At 36.5% G+C, this 18,966-nt stretch overlaps 3 protein-coding genes and 1 long non-coding RNA gene across 4 annotated transcripts in view; 3 read left to right on the top strand and 1 right to left on the bottom strand.

Moving 5' to 3' along the window:
- Window positions 1-2,224: 2,224 nt before the first annotated feature.
- Window positions 2,225-4,702, top strand: LOC111450272 (thylakoid lumenal 16.5 kDa protein, chloroplastic). The gene is made up of 4 exons (XM_023090306.1): window positions 2,225-2,722; window positions 3,957-4,096; window positions 4,182-4,254; window positions 4,341-4,702. The coding sequence occupies exons 1-4, from the start codon at window positions 2,335-2,337 to the stop codon at window positions 4,448-4,450; spliced, it is 711 nt and encodes a 236-aa protein (XP_022946074.1). The 5' UTR covers window positions 2,225-2,334; the 3' UTR covers window positions 4,451-4,702.
- Window positions 4,703-5,413: 711 nt separating this feature from the next.
- On the bottom strand, window positions 5,414-10,678 carry LOC111450270 (methyl-CpG-binding domain-containing protein 11-like). The gene is made up of 3 exons (XM_023090304.1): window positions 10,538-10,678; window positions 10,342-10,432; window positions 5,414-6,689 (listed from the first exon to the last, which is right to left on the bottom strand). Exons 2-3 carry the CDS (start codon window positions 10,423-10,425, stop codon window positions 5,733-5,735), a joined length of 1,041 nt encoding a protein of 346 aa, XP_022946072.1. The 5' UTR covers window positions 10,426-10,432; window positions 10,538-10,678; the 3' UTR covers window positions 5,414-5,732.
- Window positions 10,679-12,380: 1,702 nt separating this feature from the next.
- The window catches only part of LOC111450274, a 20,620-nt gene continuing 14,034 nt past the window's right edge, over window positions 12,381-18,966 (top strand). The window contains exon 1 of the long non-coding RNA XR_002711780.1: window positions 12,381-12,390. This is a non-coding gene — a long non-coding RNA (uncharacterized LOC111450274). The remainder of the gene's footprint in view (window positions 12,391-18,966) is intronic.
- Window positions 17,946-18,966, top strand: part of LOC111450273 (axial regulator YABBY 5-like) — a 4,180-nt gene continuing 3,159 nt past the window's right edge. Inside the window, exons 1-2 of the mRNA XM_023090307.1 lie at window positions 17,946-18,141; window positions 18,614-18,733. Coding sequence (XP_022946075.1) covers window positions 18,067-18,141; window positions 18,614-18,733 — 195 coding nt within the window. The 5' untranslated portion in view covers window positions 17,946-18,066. The remainder of the gene's footprint in view (window positions 18,142-18,613; window positions 18,734-18,966) is intronic.

Here is an 18,966-nt window from a genome sequence, read left to right as displayed (position 1 = left end):
CGACACGTTCTAAGTTGATATGATATTGTGCATTTTGAGTGTAAACCCTCGTGTAACAACCCTTTCAGACTTATTTTCAAGGTTTTAAAGAATGTTTCGTTCCCCTTCCAATATGGGATCTCACAATCCACTCTTCTTGAGGGCCTAGTGTCCTCGCTGGCACACTGCCCGATGTCTGGCTCTGATACCATTTGTAACAACTCAAACCCACTGCTTGCAGAAATTGTCTTCTTTGGACTTTCTATTTCAGGCTTCCCCTCAAGGTTCTAAAATACATCTACTAGCTAGTTGAATTTAAGAACCCTTCTAAACACTTTGGATATACAAACTCTTAGTTCATGCTAAAACCCCATATCAATTTGATTTCATGCTAAAGCTACTCACGGTTGATCGCACTCGTGATAACTTTTATAGAGGATATGCTTGATTTTGATCGAGAATTTGATCGAGAATGAGTTACTTTTATAGAAGATATGTTAGATTTTGATCAAGAAATGGTCATCTTTTTCCTTCCAACAAGTGGGTTTTCTTTGGTGCTACCAACTAGGAAGGGACTATACAAGCATATACTTTTAACTTTCTTTAAAAGTCTCTATCTTGTCGAGAATTTTGATTAAGCAAATGTGAGGTTGTATCGTAGAATCTATATTTCACTTTCAAAATTTTCTATACGGGATTATAAAGTTATCACTCGAAAGATGCATAATCATAGAAGGGAACAAAAAATAAAGTCAAGACATAATAGGATATATAAATTCTCTAAGTAATGGAAAGAAACTCTATGAAAATTGAAGTAGGTTTTGTTTTAGTAATTGTTAAAGTTAAATTTACGGACATTAAAGTAAGAGATAGTGTATTCGAACCCTTGTAATGTCGTTTCACCTTAAACTACAACAATAAAGAACCAAAATGAAGAAGTGAAAGATACCTAACGAACCTTACAAAAAAGAATAAAAGAACTATAAAACGAGCCTACACAAAGAAACCTTGCAAAAATGGGTTCGAGAATAAAGACCACTACCCTAGCTCCAAAGGGCATCCAACTTCACCTTTTCAAAAATGATTATCCTATTTCTTTTAAGAGTTATATGTTCTAACAAAAACGAAAAGGAACACCATATTAAGGATCGTTTCTTCCTCATCTTACAACTAGGGGAGTTTGTAGATTGAGTTGGGTTGGATTGATACATTCTTTAGACTCAATCTAATTGTTCGGGTTGTAATTTTTTTACCCATACAACTCTTATTAAATAATGAACCCAACGTAACCTAACTATAAACTTTTGGATTGGATTTTTTCGGATTGTTTGAATCATTTATTTAAATTTTATTTTAATAAAAGTAAGATGTTAGTTCGTAAAACATCTATCTATTTATTTTCAAATATTTAATTAAAAGTTGTAACTCAATTTTGAAAAATTATCTTCCAAATAGTTATAAATTATTTTAAAGAGTTGTACAAGAATAAATAATAATAAAAAAAAATTATGAAATTAAACTACGCATATATGTACATTTTAAATTTATTAAAAAATTTGAATCAATTTGGTCCAACCAATATAATTTAAACCCAACTCAACTCAAATAAGTTTAAAGTCCAACACAAATCGTATGGATTGGGTTGGCCAGTTGATCGAATTTTTTTGGATCATCGAGATTTTTGGACACCCCTGATCTTTCTAACCCAACTCAACCATATGTATACTCGTAATGGAGGATTTATGTTCAAAGTGAACAATATCAAACTACTTTGATATAAAGAGATGTATGGAGCTAGTTTTCATTGTGTTATAAAGACAATATCTGCTACCAATAGGTCTGGGCGGTTAAAATGGTATCAGAGCCAAATATGGGAGGTGAGTGCCATCAAAGACGTTGAGCCTCCAAAAGGGTGGATTGTAAGATCCACACGAGTTAGAGAAGGAAATGAAAGGGAGTGGATTGTGAGATCCACACAGGTTAGAGAAGGGAATAAGGAAATGAAACATTATAATAAGAGTGTGAAAACCTCTCCCGATTTGAAGAAAAGCCCAGAAACAAAGGTGTGAAAACCTCTCTCGATTTGAAAAGCCCGGAAATAAAAGCCAATATCTGCTAGAAACGCATGCCCAAATTAGAAACAAAATCCCAAAAATTTCCACTTTGAAAATTGTTGTGTTAGATGACATAATGAATAGATGAACCCAAAGCCCTTGGGAGGAAAATGGATGGACAAGATGACAGAATCCACCAATCTTATCCCCAAAAATTCCAAGCACCCAATGCCTCTGATTTTGCCCAGGAAAAAAGTCCCAAGAGAATAACGCAAAAGAGGAGAAACAAACACACACAGAGATGGCAACATCCTTCCTATCAACAGCGAACACGTTCCATTCTTCCACACCTTCTTCTTCTTCTTCTTCTTCTTCTTCTTCCTCTTCTTCACCTCCATTGTTGAGATCAAGATTTTCTTGCCTTAATTACCGTAATAACGCTAGAAGACTGGTAATCTGCAAGGGAAATAACGACCCACCATCGCAAATCCCAACTTTAACCAAGAGAAGCCTCTCAATCTGCTTCATTTCCAGTTTCATTTTCCCTCTGGTGGGTCAAGGATTCTCCGATGCAAATGCTGCGATTCTTGAAGCCGATGATGATGAAGAGCTTCTGGAAAAGGTGAAGAAGGATAGAAAGAAGAGGCTGGAAAGACAAGGGGTTATCAGCTCCGCCAATAAAGAAAAAGGTTTTGTATGCACTCTTTGTGTTTGTGTTTAGTTCTCTGTGAAACTTCCAACTTCAGAATTTGATCCCATTACTGAATACTTTGACTGATTGGTTGTGTTTGTATACTAGAGTTCTTAAGCCAAGTATATGTTTGTAATGTGGGGTTCCTTATGTCCTGGCTGTAGGTTTGCTAATCCTATGGGATACATAAATCCAAGTTCTTCAAGCTATGTAGTTACTTTTGCAAACTACAAACCCACAAGTCAAAACTCACCCATATAAATTTAGGTTTCCATAACTCAATCCTTCTTAGAATAATCCATTTAACGGTTGAAGCCCGCCGCTAGCAGATATTGTCCTTTTTTAGCTTTTCCGTCTAGGCTTCCTCTCGAGGTTTTTAAAGTGTGTCTGCTATGGAGAGGTTTTCATACCTTTATAAAGAATGCTTCGTTTTCCTCCCCAACCGATGTGGGATCTCGCAATCCACTCCCTTTAGAGCCCAACGTCCTTGTTGGCACACTGCCTCGTGTGCACCCCCCTTTGGGGCTTAGCCTCCTCATTGGCACATCGCCCAGTGTCTGGTTTTGATACCATTTGTAACGGTCCAAGCCCACGACTAGAAGATATTGTCCTCTTTGGGCTTCTCCTCAAAGTTTTTAAAGCGCGTTTGCTAGGGAGAGGTTTTCACACCCTTACAAAGAATGCTTCGTTCCCCTCCCCAACCAATGTGGGATCTCACAATCCACCCCCCTTTGGGGCTTAACGTCCTTGTTGGCACATCGCCTCGTGTCCACCCCCCTTTGGAGCTCAACCTCCTTGTTGGTACATCATCCGATGTCTAGCTCTAATACCATTTGTAACGACCCAAGCCCACCACTAGCAGATATTGTTCGCTTTGGGCTTTTCCTTCTGGGCTTCCCCTCAAGGTTTTTAAAACGCGTCTTAGGGAGAAGTTTCTACACCCTTATAAAGAATGCTTCGTTCTCCTCCCCAACTGACGTGGCATCTCACAATCCAAATGCAGGCTATAAAGCTTTTCAACCTCAAATGTAGGCTATAAAGCTTTTCAACCTCATTTGAAGCAAAGCTATACTTAATAAAACAGAGTCTGGTCTAGGTTTTTGAAATCATGAGGCTTAATTCTTCATGGGAGTGGATCATAGAGTTTATCATAAGCTAGCAGAGTTGAGCTATGAGAAAGGGCCTCGACAACAAAAGCTGAAACGTTGCCATAATCACTCGGAATTTTGCAGGATACCTCCAGGAAGTTGTGTACAAGCTAAGCAAAGTTGGTCAAGCCATTGATAACAATGACTTCTCAACAGCAAGTTCAGTTCTTGGGGGTAGTAATGATGCAGATTGGGTTCGGAATGCCAACTTAGCCTTCAACAAGGTTAGCAAAATAGATTGAACATTTCATGAGAAGTGAAATGATTCTTCGAGGAATTTCTAACTTTGTTGTGTAATTTCTTGAGCAGCTGAGCTCAAGTCCTGAAGAGAAATCTGAAGTGGACGCATTCAACTCCTCTCTAGCTTCATTAATCTCATCAGGTGGTTAAAACAGGGTAAAACTACTAAGAACTGAAAGGTTTAACCCTCCACAGAGTTCTAAACAATATAACATTTTTGCATTGCAGTGACTCAGAATGATGTCCAATCCTCTAAAACTGCCTTTGTAGCATTAGCCAGTGCACTTGAGAAATGGACCGCCTTGGCAGGGCTTGTTGGACAGCTGAAGGGGCTTTGAGTGGAAAACAACCATCTCTACTGATCTCATTTCTACTGTATTTTTAGTCTCCTCACCTCCTAAATCATTGCAGTTTAAGGTCAAGAAGCTGATTTTTCTTGTCATCTTCTTACTGAGTTTCTGGTGTCAATGTTACTGAACTTCGAATGGATAGATTCCATTGGTTAATATGAATGTTATTGTTGGTTTATCCAAGAAAACCTACACATTTGTTTATGAACAAAGCAGAGTATCAGTTCAGTTAGGATTCCCCAAAACACTGGCAAAATGGTGATTGACAAGAATTAGGAGTTCAAGAACATCCAACAGATTTTTTTTTTTTCCTTGTTGTTCATGGAGCTCTTGATGGTATGAATCCTCTTGGATTTAGGTAATTTCACCATTCTAGTAAAAACGGATGGTATTGATTTGGAGTTTTTTGAATTTGGGTTGTTACAAATGGTATCAGAACCAGACATCGGGCGGTGTGCTAGCGAGATGTTGGGTCCACAAGAGAGGTGGATCGTGAGATCTTACATCGATTGGAAAGGGAAACAAAACATTCATTATGTGTGGAAACCTCTCTCTAACAGATGCGTTTTAAAACTGTGAGGCTGACGGCGATACGTAACGGGATAAAGCGGACAATATCTACTAACAGTGAGGATTACACTGTTACAAATAGTATTAGAGTTAACACTAAGTGGTGTGGCAGCGAGGACACTGAGCCTACAAGGGAGGTGAATTGTGAGATTCTACATTGGTTGAATTGGAGAGGAGAACAAAACATTCTTTATGTGTAGAAACCTCTCTCTAACAGACACGTTTTAAAATTATGAAGCTGACGATGATACATAACGGCCAACGGGCTAAATCTCATTTAAAAATGAAGAGGCATACAAAAAGACAACCTACCAAAGAGTTAAGGGGCTCCAAAAGGATCAAACAGAAGGATCCTTACAACTTTAGTACAACTAAACCATATGAATCAAACAAGGATTCAACTAAATCAGTATGGATAGAACTCTACCTTACAAAGGTTTACAAATACAAGATCATAGTACAAGCATATTACACTTAAATGTTACAGAGGTCATTACAAGCTACAATCTTATTCAGTACAAATGAACAACAAGCGATGGAACATAATAACCCTAATCTATTGCTTGTATGGATGGATGGATGTTTCTGTCAATAATTAGATTACTACAATTAACCACATCCGAATTACAGACCTACCCAGCAATCTGAATCTGTTGGAAAGACAAATGAAGGAGCCATAGCCAGAAACGTGATATCATCTTCAAGGCTTTACCTCACCAGCATCATTCCTGTGGCTACCATTTTCAGTGGCTTCTATGCTCTTGTTTGTCTCAGTATGTTTCTCATTCTTCTCTTCAGTTGCAGCTGCTTTGTCCTTGATTTCTCCTTCTAGTTCAATATCCTGTTCACAAGGTTTTTGATTCTCTTGTTCCTTTTCTTGTCTATCAGATAGAAGAGTGTCAGGTTTGACAGTTTCACCCAAAGTACTATCATTCTTCTCCTCAACTTGTGGTTGCTCGATCTTTTCGTCATGCTTTGCTCCTTCCAGATTCTCATTGAGGTTTAGTTTTGAGCTTTCGGGTTCCTTCTCATTGAGGTTTCTTTCCAATTTTTCTTGTTCGGATTCACTAGTTATCTTATGTTCTTGTTTTTCAGCATCATTATCTGCATTCAACTGGTCATCAGGTTTCGGTGGCTCTGCTTCGGCAGCTTCATCTTTCGTTTCCTTCTCGTCTTGATTTTCCTTCTTATCAGCATCCTTTATATCAGCATCATTATCTGCATTCAACTGGTCGTCGGGCTTTGGTGGATCTGCTTCGGCAGCTTCATCTTTCGTTTCGTTCTTATCATCATCCTTTACCTCAGCATCAGCTATGGTCTCATCTTTTCCAGCATCTTGGTTGTCAACTTCTTTCTTCTCCTCCCGAACTTCTGCTGGTTCAGTTTCTATTTCTTTAAGACCTTTCTTGGACACCGAAGTTCTTTTTCTCTTTGGGTGCTCACTCTCCATTGGTGAAATCACTTTAGCCTTTTCACTTATCCTTGCTGACCTCCTCGGCGTCTCACCCGTGCCCCAATCAAATTCAGCTGATGCTGGGCCACCAGGGTGTGACTTCAGGTACTGATCCAACTTTCTTTTGTTGCTGAACTCCTCGCCTGTCGGAGTTATGAAGATGACTTCATATTTCTTAGGGGAATTACCTTGCTTAGGGAAGAACTGCCAAATATTCATACCGTTCAATCAGTTGCAACCAATAAACCAGCAACCCATACATACATACACACACATATATATTGTTATCAATATAAGATATTAGAAGTTAAATAATTGTGTAAATATAATGGTTAAGGTGGACCTCATAGGTAGGTTAGGTTAGTACTTGATAATATAGATTTATAAGTTCTCCATTGAAAGAACGAGGGAAAGAATGAGTTAAGGACAGTCAATAAATTAAATGTTCACACCTTTATGAGGAATGTTTTGTTCTTCTCTACACCTTTATAAGGAATGTTTTGTTCTTCTCTCCAACTGATGTGGGATTTCAGAATCCACCCCCATTGGGAGCCCAGCATCCTCGCTGGCACACCGTTCAGTGTCTGCCTCTGATAGCATTTATAACATCCCAGCCCACAGCTAGTAGATATTGTCTGCTTTGGCTCATTACGTATCACCGTCAGCCTCACAGTTTTAAAACACGTTTGTTAGAGAGAGGTTTCCACACCTTTATAAGGAAAACTTCGTTCTCTTCTCCACCCGACGTGGGATCTCACAAAGAACTTGTATTGGATTTTAGTATATCTTGCTGCTAGCTTTTTGAAGTTGGAGATCTAGATAAGGGCATAAGGATTTATTCAAGGGTAAGGGAAGGAAATCACCACATTTATAATATGTTGTAGAGCAAAGCCTACCACCATGCTTTTGTTCACTCCCTGAACCAAGACTCTTGTTCCTATGCCTAATTGGTAGCCCGTTGTGAAGAAAGAACGAGCCCCAAAGGTGTTCTCTTGGATTAGCTTCCAGCAAGAGTGACCTTTCATCGGACCAAAACAGATTTATAGCTGCGACCAACCTTTGTTGATTAAACCAATTTCGGATTCCGCATAGGCACTCTTGACACAATATCAAGCAACTGCATCACCTTCCACACATAACTCTTACCTTTCCAAGTTCCAACTTCTTCTTCGTCAAGTCATTTGACAAGTATCATTCAACTCAACGTAACCAACCATCATGATCTATTACATTAAATATGCATTCCATCCACTCTTGAATTCAAGCTTTTGGTATCGATCCCATTTGACTCTCTCGGACTATTCCAATTGACCCATCATTCATCCTAGGAGATTATACCCCCATCGGCTCTCAGTGGGTGTTTCCCTTTCCATCGGTGCTCGAGCATTCCTCTTTTTTTCCTTAAAAAGAGTTCCCATAAGTACATCATAATCTCTATACTTCCCCGGTGATCATGAAATTTCCTTTAAACCCGCATCATCTCTAGCTCGGGTGATTTCGGCCCTCAGTTCACCATTTTCTCCATAGCATCTAGTGAAGATTTCATGTTTGAATTTGATTTCAATTTTGAACTAGTCTGGAACCATCATGATAAAGGCATTTATTGTTTCTAGAAGAATATGTAAGGTAAGAGTACAAAAGAGAAGGCTGGTCCAAAGATCGTTGACCCGACCTCCTACCACAACTCTCCATGTAGTAACACACTCAAACTGGCTTCCCTCTACCTTCCCAAATATATTTAGTTATCAACCAATTCCTAATTTATGCCCTTGACCAACTATAACATACTTCCAAATCCTGTTGCTGAAATTCACTCCCGTCACCTTGCCAATGTCTTCCTCTTTTTTCCACAAGTGTTAAAGTTTTTCCAGAAGTAAGAAACTTATTAGATCACATGGATAATTTGTTATTGTAAGAGCCCAAGCTCACTACTAGCATATATTGTCCACTTAGGCCCGTTACGTGTCACCGTTAGCCTCACAATTTTAAAATGTGTTTGTTAGGTTGATATTTCCACACCCTTATAAGAAATGGTCCGTTCTCCTCTCCAATCGATGTGGGATTGTATCCACCCCTTGGGGGCCTAGCATCCTTGCTGACACACCGCTCGGTGTCTTGACTTTTATACCATTTGTAGCAGTCCAAGCCCACCGCTAGCAGATATTGTCCGCTTTGGCCTGTTACGTATCGCCATCAGCCTCATGATTTTAAGATGCGTATGTTAGGGAGAGGTTTCCACACCTTTATAATTAATGCTTCGTTCTCCTTTCCAACCGATGTGGGATCTCACAATCCACCCCCTTGGGGGCCTAGCGTCCTTGCTGGCACACCCCTTGGTGTTTGGCTCTTATACCATTTGTAGCAGCCCAAACTCACCGCTAGCAGATATAGTCCGTTTGACCCATTACATATCGCCATCAGCTTAACGATTTTAAAACATGTTTGTTAGGAAGAGGTTTCCACGCCCTTATAAAAAATATTTCGTTTTTCTCTCCAACCGATATGGGATCTCACAGTTATTTGGATGATACTAATCAAAATGACAGGAAATTTTCTATACTGACCACTGCAAATATACAGTTCTAATTACTTGATAAAGCAATGGAATCTGGTTTAGCCACCGAAACTCCACATCTCACTCTTTCCCTTTTTTCTCGTCTTTAATGCATAATCCCTCTCAAATACTACTTTCTTCCATAATAGAAACCAACATCTGGAGCTGCCCAAAAGAGAAGCAATTTCATCTATATGCCAAACAATTGAGTTTGGTAATAGCAAGAAAAGAGACATACAGAAACAACTATAGACATCCAACATCTCAATATTATACTCAGACATTCCCTTGAACATATCCAATTTTTTCCATTCTGAAAATAAAATCCAACTTCAAATCAACACGTACAAGGCAAGACGCAACCCCCAATAGGATATATATGTAGCATCCGAGATAATTAATCCACTTCTTACTCAAATCACGTGTAAAATTTCTGTGAGAGTTTTGGTTTACATTCTATCTTAGGAACTCTTTGACCTATTCGGTAATCTCCGGATCTACGCTTATTTTCAACTCTCCGAAACATTTCGTCACTTATTACGTCCTCCCTCGTCTCTAGGTGCCTAGGTATCCACCGTAAGCCTTTCTTCGTTTGAACCTCGCCCTCAACTTTAAGACTATGTCATCCTAAGGTGCTGCTAAATGGAAGGATCTTATGGAATGAGTTTATGGAAGGTAGTCAGTTAGATCACTAATAGTCAACTGAAGAGAGAATTTAAATTTGGGGGGTGGAAATCCTATCAAATGGATTTGTGGCTGGTATTTGATCCACAATATCGGCAACTGATTAGATAGGAAATATGCACTCATAAATATACACTTGTGGGGCGGGGGGAATCCATAAAAATTAGAAAAAGAAATTATCAATATGGGAAAGGAAATGACCCATATGATATACAAGATCTCACTCCTCAGATGCTTAAGCAGTGGCAGCCCTGATACTCACCAGATAATGCAACGAACTTTACAAAGCATTATCGCTGAAGGGAACGAAAACTAGTCCAGGACTCAGGTATACAAGCACAACGAAATCACGATATCCAAAATTCAAAAAACGAAGTAAAATGAACACCAGAGACCAACAGTTTGCAAATAATTCTCCAAAAGGGGAATTAAGCAAGAAATTTGATAATTCAACCGTCCAAAAAAGCCCTAGCTACGAAATGAGTGAACTACCACCAAAGAAACCCTAAATTCAGGGGACAACAGAATCTCAGTTGATAATTCGACATTCAGAGCAAAATTGAGTAACAAAAACAGATTGAAACAAAAATTGAAGCTCCAGAAAAAGGAATCGGCTACCTTTTTCTTCCAGCCAGGAGGAGCAGGGAGTTCGACGGACACGATCTCCTCATTCACAGTGTCTTTCTCCACTGATGCCGCCATTTTTCACCTACAGAGAAGGAGCAATGATGAAGAATTTCACTAAAAATAGATCACAACAAGAAATTACTGAAAGAAAAAGGAAGAAAAAAGGTTAGAGAGGAGAGTGGCTTACCTGGGTTTCTGGGTTCTTTCTCAGCTTCTGTTGAACATAACACAAACAGCCGAAGGAAATAGATTTACGGCTAATAGTTTGTCAATGCTTCTTTCTCTCTCTCTCTTCTTTCTCTCTCCTCTGTGAGAGAGAAATTCCAGAATCTCCTGTTGAGCACTTGGAAACATGACGGTGCGCTCTGGATCTGACACCTGTCCAATCCCTTGCTTCTTAAATACTTGGCAAGTTGGCTCATTTTTTCAGTAAAAACAAATTTTTATTTATTATTAAAAACCAGATTACGGTCAACTTAATTGGAGTTAAATAAATTCTCAATTTATATAATAATTTTTAAATTTCTTATAATAACTTTTAAAACCATCTAATAAATTATAAATATATTTCAAATATTTTTAATATATATATATATATATATATTTATATTTACTATATACAAAATTATTGATTTTTTATTATATAACGGGTTGGTATTAGATAACTATCTATTTATAATTTTTTTTAAAACGAAAAAATAATTTTGATTTGGAATTTAAATGTACGGTAAAAAAATGTGAGAGATTTGCCAGAACAGTGTGGAATCATTTCACGTTAATTGGAGAATAGAATGGAATATTCTTTATAAGTGTGTGGAAGCATCTTCCTAACAGACACGTTTTAAAATCGTGAGGCTGACAACAGTACATAACAGTTAGTGTGGACAATATTTACTAGCGGTAGAGTTAGACTGTTAGCCTGAATGAATGTTTTTTAATTAAAAAAAATTAATAATTGAGGTTTGGTTCTGTACTATTAAAGTTTTTTTCTTTTTTTTTTCAGTATTTTAAAATTATAAGTTGTTTATATACTCTCATTTTTAAATGGAATAAGCTTAGTAAGCCCATATAGATTGGCCCAATGCTCTAAAGCCCACCTTGAGGTGGGCTTTTCTCAATATATATATATATATATTATATTTAAAAAAATTTAATATCGTGTTAAAATATTTGAAGATTACGGAATTTTATATGGTCGATCTCAACCAATATATTAAGTAATAACTCGTGTTTAGGAATTAAATTAGAATTCAGAATCTGAATTCGGTATTTAATGGCTCTAGTCGTAACAGTTCATGCCCCACCTCCAGCAGATATTGTTTTCTTTGGGCTTTCTGTAGCTTCCCCTCAACGTTCTTAAAATGCGTATGCTAGGGAGAGGTTTTCGCACCTTCTAAAAAATGCTTAGTTCCCCTTTTCAACCGATGTAAGATCTTATAATCCACCCCCTTCGGGGTCGAGCATCCTTACTAACACACCGTCTGGTGTCCACCCCTCTTCAAGACTCAGCATCCTTTGTTGATACACCACACGTTGTCTGCCTCTAATACTATTTGTAACCGCTTAAGCCGATATTTTAAAAATTAAAAATAAAATGGTTAAGGTTTTATTATGAAATTGATCATAAATTTTAGATACATATGAAATGATTGGAAAATATATGGACCCAATTTTAATGGTATACATATTATTATTCTCTATATTTATTACAATAATTTTTGGCCCTATCCCTACGAATGTAGCCTTGTTGGCTATGTTATTGCTTATATTCTTAGGTAGGTCCAAATCCACATGACAATTATTTTTTAATTTAAACATATTTTTAAAATATTTCTCTTCATTTCAAATAAATTTTATAAGATAATTCTAAAAAACCAACGTTTATAAAAAAAAAAATAATAATAAAATAAAAAATTTAGGAAAATTTCGAAGAAGTCATCCAATATAAAATTACTCTAAGCAAAACACGTTTAATGTTGGAGTTCATATGATTGATCCACCGAAAAATAACAGTAACTTTCAGTTCTTCTAAGTTTCTTAGTCGTCTTATTTTCAGGATCGCTCTCATTTAAATGTGGTCTCTATTGTTAGGATCGATACCAGTTATTAGCTCTGATACCATGTTAGACGAACACGACTCTCCACAATGGTATGATATTGTCCACTTTGAGCATAAGCTCTCATGGCTTTGCTTTAGGCTACCATGCCCTAAATTTAGTCGTGTCAATAGATTGCTAAATCCTCAAATATCGAACAAAGGACTCCAAAAGAAAAGAAGTCAAGCCTTCTCGAAGGCAGTAAAAATGACTAAGACACCAAAGGAGTCGAGCCTCGATTAAAGGGAGGCGCACTTTGTTCGAGGGGAGGTGTTGGATGATGAAAGTCCCACATCGGCTAATCTAGGGAATGATCATGGGTTTATAATCTAGGAATACTCTCCCCATTGTAATGAGGCCTTTTGGGGGAGCTCAAAGCAAAGCCATGAGAGCTTATGCTCAAAGTGGACAATATCATACCACTGTGGAGAGTCGTGTTCGTCTAACAGTCTCGATTCATTCATGTACCACTCATTTACTCGATTGGCCGATTTGGATAATTTGATTTTTATTTATTTATTTATTTATCCATTGATTGGTTGGGAGCAACTTTAAGAGTGTCAAAGATGGTAGCCACAAAAATATATTAAATCATTCAACCATGACCCTCAAATGACCATGTCCACATCTCCCTCCATGTTTTTAGGGATTGTAACGTTAAATCATTCTTTAAAAAAATGTTATTTTTTAAAAAAAAATTCACAATTATATTATATTTTTCCATTAATTTCATTTTCGAAAATTGTAGATCGTAATTGCAGACACGAATAAAAAAACGTCACTTTTAAATAAATTAATTAATTTAAAATGTAACGCTTCAGATGACTCGATATCAGATGACTTTGACATTCTCCTGCATCGTTTGTGACATGATCACGTTACTTACTTGGAAATTCCTAGGAAGCCAACCGACATAGGATTATTTCAAACAAAACATGTTAACTTCGATAGTTTTTACGATTGAGCTATCGAAAAAAATGTGCATTTGTTGGTATAGATAGTAAGTACCAATCCATGATCATTCTCTTCCAAACGTAGTCTCGATTTATTCATATACCCATTTTTTTACTCATGTATCTAAAGAGACGTGTGTACAATTTTAAAAAAATAGAAAAAATAATCCAATGCATTGAAACTCGGTAATATTGAGCATACTTAATTTTTTTTAGACCTAACTCAATTATAAATCTTTTGGGTGGGTTAGTTCAGGTTGTTCTAATCATTTTTTCAGTCTTATATTTATTTTTAAAAATTAATTAAAATTTGTAACTCAATTCCAATATAAAAATCGAGAAATTCGAAAATAAATAATAAAAAATTAAGAAATTAAATTAAAAAAAATAAATATAGGTAAGTATTTTAAAATTAACAACAAATTCAAGTTTGGTCAGTGCAACTCAATCAAGTGGTAGAATAATTCATAAACCAACTCAATCCGTAAAATTTTCATTTATCTGAATCCGACCATCTCAAATAAGTTTATAACTCAACCCGAACCATACAAAATGAATTGGGTTGATCAGATATTTTAGATGATGTTACCGTGGAAGTGAAAATTGGGACACAACTTTCAAGATGATTAATGTGTTAGGTGCAAAATATGCCTCTTTTTGGACCCATTGCATGCTCACTTGCCCCACCTCTCTTTTACCTCATAATGCTCTGTTTTATTGCTTTACCCAATTTATTGGCTCTTTGGGTCAATTGCATTTTATCAACATTCTCCCTTTTTTATGCATATCTAGGTTTTACACACGACCAAATGGACGAACGAAACGTTCCATTCTTAGCTAGTTGAATCTGAGTTTGAAGTTAAGGAACCGAGCTGCTTCTTTAACAATAGCCACAATTATTTTTTTTCCTATTTAGAGATACGGGGCTTTAAGTTCTCGAGAAGAGCAGTTCGGGAGTTGCGCTGCATTTTGATGGGTGTGAATGTTACTGTAATCTAATGTATTTATGATTTGACATTCTCTCTTACCAAGCTCTCGTACTCACTTAGGTTAAGGAGATAGTTTGTGAGTTAATTGGACTTCGAGATTACAAAGACGTGAAAAGAGCTCGTTTTTGTCTTTCTACCTTGACATTTTGTGTCCGATCTTGATTTAGGAAAGGATCTTATCTCTTTCATTGAAACACATTAATGCAAAATGAATCTTTCCGAGAAAGGCTATCATAATTGAAAGCTATTTAGTCTCCTCTTTATTATTTCTAGAAATATATGATAAAATTTAAGTTTAACATTTATTAAAAGTACACTGATTAAATTTGGATATTTAAAAAGTAGAGGGACTAAAACGAAATGAGACATAAAATACAGATACCATCAAGTAAATATGTTTATGAATTTAATAAAATAGTATATGAATGAACCGAGATCACATCTGAATGAGAATATAAATTATAAATAAGAAAAAATTAAAAGAATCGATAGTTACTACCTATGCCAACAAAATATAGTTCGGTAGTTTAATCATAAGAACTTCAAAATTAAGGATGTTTGGTTTGAATCAATCCTATGTTGGACGGTCTCCTGGACTCTTAGAACAACACGGGAATACCTTAATTTCTTTAAATTAATATATATTTTTTTTATATATTCTTGCAATTTTGGGGAAATTAAAAAAAAAATTAAAAAAAAAATTGATATAATGGAAGGGGCTTCATTTTCTTATATTTGTCTTATTGAAGATGACAAGAAAATGAAATTCAATGGACCACCACCAAGAAGGGTAGCTAACTTATCAACTATGGCCCCTCACCAATTTGCTTCGAAATTATAGGGTTAGTTCATCTCGTGTAAACTCGAGCATAACTCGGTTAGTAAAATGTTAAAAAATATTGCACGAGATAAGATAATTTGAATGTGCAGTAACCTAGGAAGGAAATACGAGGTGTTACTCGCTAAACGAAACTCATTGTTGGCTTGAATCTCTTCCGGTTAAACTATAAATTCAGATCTTAAAATTTAATATTTTAAAAAATTCTCGGATCTATTATGTACAAGATTATAGGAATATTAAAAGTACTCAATGATTCGGAAAATTTGATCAACTCAACCCGTACAGACGTATTAGAAATTCTTCATTATTTTGAACGAACATCGAGACCTAGAATCATGTGGTGGTGACCTAAAATAAAAATTTAGATCGGGCCATTCCAAGTCATCGTTACACCATTCTCGGAATAATTTCTAAGGTTCGGAATAATTTTTAAGGTTTTCATAAAATGTGACAGTGTCCTTTGTACTTGTTCTTCAATTTTTGAAGAGATTGAATAGCAAAAGTTCTATTTCAAAATAGTAAACATTTAAAGATCTAAACAGTTCCATGAAATTGTATTAAGATAATGTGTTGTCATTATCAAAATATGCCATTTTACCTAAATATTATCTACTGGCACACCGTCTCATGTCTACTCCTCTTCGGGAAATAGTCTTCTCGCTGGTACAGGGTCCGATATCTAGCTCTGATACCATTTGTAACGGCCCGAGTCTAAGCTCATCGCTAGTAGATATTTTTCTCTTTGAGCTTTCCCTTTCAGTCTTTCCCTCAATGCTTTAAAACGTATCTAAAGGTTTTCACATTATTATAAATGGTGTTTTGTTCTCCTTTCCAACCAACGTGGGACATCACAAAAAATAAATAATCAGAATCATTTAATTTGGTCTAAAAATGTCTCGATCTATAACAGCTCAAGTCCACTGCTAGCAGATATTGTCTATTTTAGCTCGTTACGTATTGTTGTTAGCATCACGATTTTAAAACACGTCCACTAAAGAGATAATTCATTTCTCTCTTCAACCAATGCAGGATCTCACACAATCCAACTCATGAACACTCAGATTTTAGTTTTGTCTTTGAATATTTGGAAGTTTCAATCACTTTATTACTCCAATGAAATTGACCGTTAAAATCAATATTGTAATATCTAAGAACAAAGATTCGAATGTTTAACGTTTTAGATGAGAATACAATGTCTTAATCAGCTAAATTTTATACTCGAGTCGTTGTCGTCATTCAAATAGTGATTAGCCAAAAGCTGTTACGTACCGACATCTTATAAGTCATGTCATATAACGTCGCATCTCGTAGGAAGATTAGTCCTATCATTTCACGATAATTATCGAAAATCGAGATTAGTCCATCTTTGTTGTTGTTGTTCCTCATGTTCTTTGAAAGCCAAAAAGGTTCAATCACATCAAAGCACAGCACAGCCATGGCTGAAACAACTTTTTTTTGCCTTATAAAACACTATAAGTACCCACCACACTTATATCTCTCTTTTTTGCCTTCCTGGTCCCAGCCTTTTGCTGCCAGCCGTGGGCACTACTGAAACCCCCATCATTTTTTTTTTACTAATCTCTTTATGAACGTTTTAACACTACCTTTGAATTAGAGTACAAATCTTTTACGGGTGAGACGAAATTGAGACCTAAAAGGATGTGTTAGTGGTCTCGAACTAAAATTTACAGCTAAAGTTGCAATATTACTCTTAACCTTTTATAAGCGTTTCAAAACTACTCTTAAATTAGAGTATAAAATCCTTTGCATGTTGAACGAAATTACGACTCGAAAGTGTGTGGTAATGATCTCGAAGTTTACAATATTAACTTTGACATTTCAAAAACGTTTCAAAACTACCTTAGTGGGTATAAATCTTTTACAAATTGGACTAAATTGAGACTTGGAAGTGTGTGGCAGTGATCTCGAACTAAAATTTTGATATCCACACAGTTCGATAGGTCACCACTGCCACATAATTTCAAGTCTCAATTTTCGTCGAACATTCTAAGAGGTTTTCGCTCCAAGGGTGAGCAAAACCCGGAAATGATAATTTTGCTTTAATTTTCAACCCCATACTGGAATTTGGTTTTTCACCATGTATGAGGATCCCCTCTAAGCATCCATGATCAAGAAAGCATCCTATGATACACCACTCCATAATAATCAACCACGAGTCAAGTCATAAATTTTATTAGGGACAGGCAAAATTTTACAATTTAATAATGTCAAATATGCATAATCAATCAAAATTGTAGCATTGGTTTGAACTTTTCTTCCAAGGTTTTAAAACGTGTATGATAGAGAGAGTTTTTCACACCCTTAATACCACCTAATAACTCGCCCTCCAACCAACGTGGGATCTCACAATCCACCTCCTTGGGGCCTAGCATTCTCGCTGGCATACCACCCAGTGTCTAGCTCTGATACCATTTGTAATAACTCTAAACCACCCCGGGTGGTTATTGTCCTCCTTAGGCTTTCCCTCTGTCAGCCAGGCAGAGATTTCCACGCCCTTACAACAAATGTTTCATTCTCCTCTCCAAACGACGTGCGATCTCACACAAATTCAATCATTTCTGGTATAACGAAAGTATTTTAAATGGTGGGTATTGCGTAAGAATTTGGTATAAAATTAAATATAAAACATTTATATACAATTCTTTTGTTTTTTTCCTCTATATATAAGCCAGAAGTTTCACTGTTTTGATCATTGAACCCAGAAGAAGAATATAAATAAAGCACATCTATCTTCTTTCTCTATTTATTTGCCTCTTTCACTTCATTTTCATACACTAACTTCCAGTCTCTTCTAAAAAGCTTTGCCTTTTTCAATCATGTCAAGCTGCATCAACAGTGCACAAGAGCAGCTCTGCTATATCCCCTGCAATTTTTGCAATATTGTTCTTGCGGTATATTGCTATCTACCTTCATCCAAACTCCACAAATTCATATCTATTCTCTTCATCACCCTTCATTTTTGCTATCAAGATCTGGTTTCTCCCCCTCTTTTTTGTGCTTGATTTTCTCTTTCGAAAGCTTTTAGACATATGTAAATGATCATTTCTTTCTGGGTTTGTTTTTGTTCTTTTAATTCAGCTAAACTATGTTCAAATGGACTAAAACGAAGAACGTACTCGATTTTCTCTTTCGAAAGCTTTTAAATATATAAAATGATCATTTCTGGGTTTGTGTTTGTTCTTCTCATTCCGTTCAACTATGTTCAAATTGGCTATAAATAAGAATACTTAAAGATCTAGAAACCTAGATCTTCTGCTTGTTACTGCTAATTTTGGCAAAATTAACATCTCCGGTTGGTTTAATTTTCAATTTTTTTCTCCGTTTGGAGATGAATCAGATGTTTTTTTTTTTCCGACCAAACAGGTGAGTGTTCCATGCAGCAATATCTTTGACATCGTGACCGTTCGATGTGGTCACTGCAGCAATCTCTGGTCTGTGAACATGGCTGCAGCTTTCCAATCTCTCTCATGGCAGAATTCTCAGGTAATTAATTAATTAATTTCATTGAAGAGATCTCAAATGTCTGAAGAACAGCAGCGGCCATGGCGGGGGAAAACCCTCAAAATTGAAAAAGAAAAAAAACACTTTTTTCTTCTAAGATCATGTTTTTGACTGATTTTCCAACATGGGTCGATGGAGTTTTCAAAACCCTAGCCAGCGGCGGTAGTGGCGGCGGTGATGGTGGTGGTGGTGGGGACGGCGGGGCGGCGACGGCC

This window comes from Cucurbita moschata, unplaced genomic scaffold, assembly GCF_002738365.1.
Source record: "Cucurbita moschata cultivar Rifu unplaced genomic scaffold, Cmos_1.0 Cmo_Scf00012, whole genome shotgun sequence".
Lineage (NCBI taxonomy): Eukaryota > Viridiplantae > Streptophyta > Magnoliopsida > Cucurbitales > Cucurbitaceae > Cucurbita > Cucurbita moschata.
This window is presented reverse-complemented; position numbering and strand designations above follow the sequence as displayed.

Excerpts from the sequence above, each read along its gene's own strand:
- LOC111450272 (XM_023090306.1), top strand. The coding sequence starts at position 2,335 with ATGGCAACATCCTTCCTATCAACAGCGAACACGTTCCATTCTTCCACA. Across the intron at positions 2,723-3,956 it reads CTCCGCCAATAAAGAAAAAG|GATACCTCCAGGAAGTTGTG; the intron begins GTTTTGTATGCA and ends GGAATTTTGCAG. Across the intron at positions 4,097-4,181 it reads CCAACTTAGCCTTCAACAAG|CTGAGCTCAAGTCCTGAAGA; the intron begins GTTAGCAAAATA and ends TTTCTTGAGCAG.
- LOC111450270 (XM_023090304.1), bottom strand. The coding sequence starts at position 10,425 with ATGGCGGCATCAGTGGAGAAAGACACTGTGAATGAGGAGATCGTGTCC. Across the intron at positions 6,690-10,341 it reads CTCCTGGCTGGAAGAAAAAG|TTCTTCCCTAAGCAAGGTAA; the intron begins GTAGCCGATTCC and ends AATATTTGGCAG.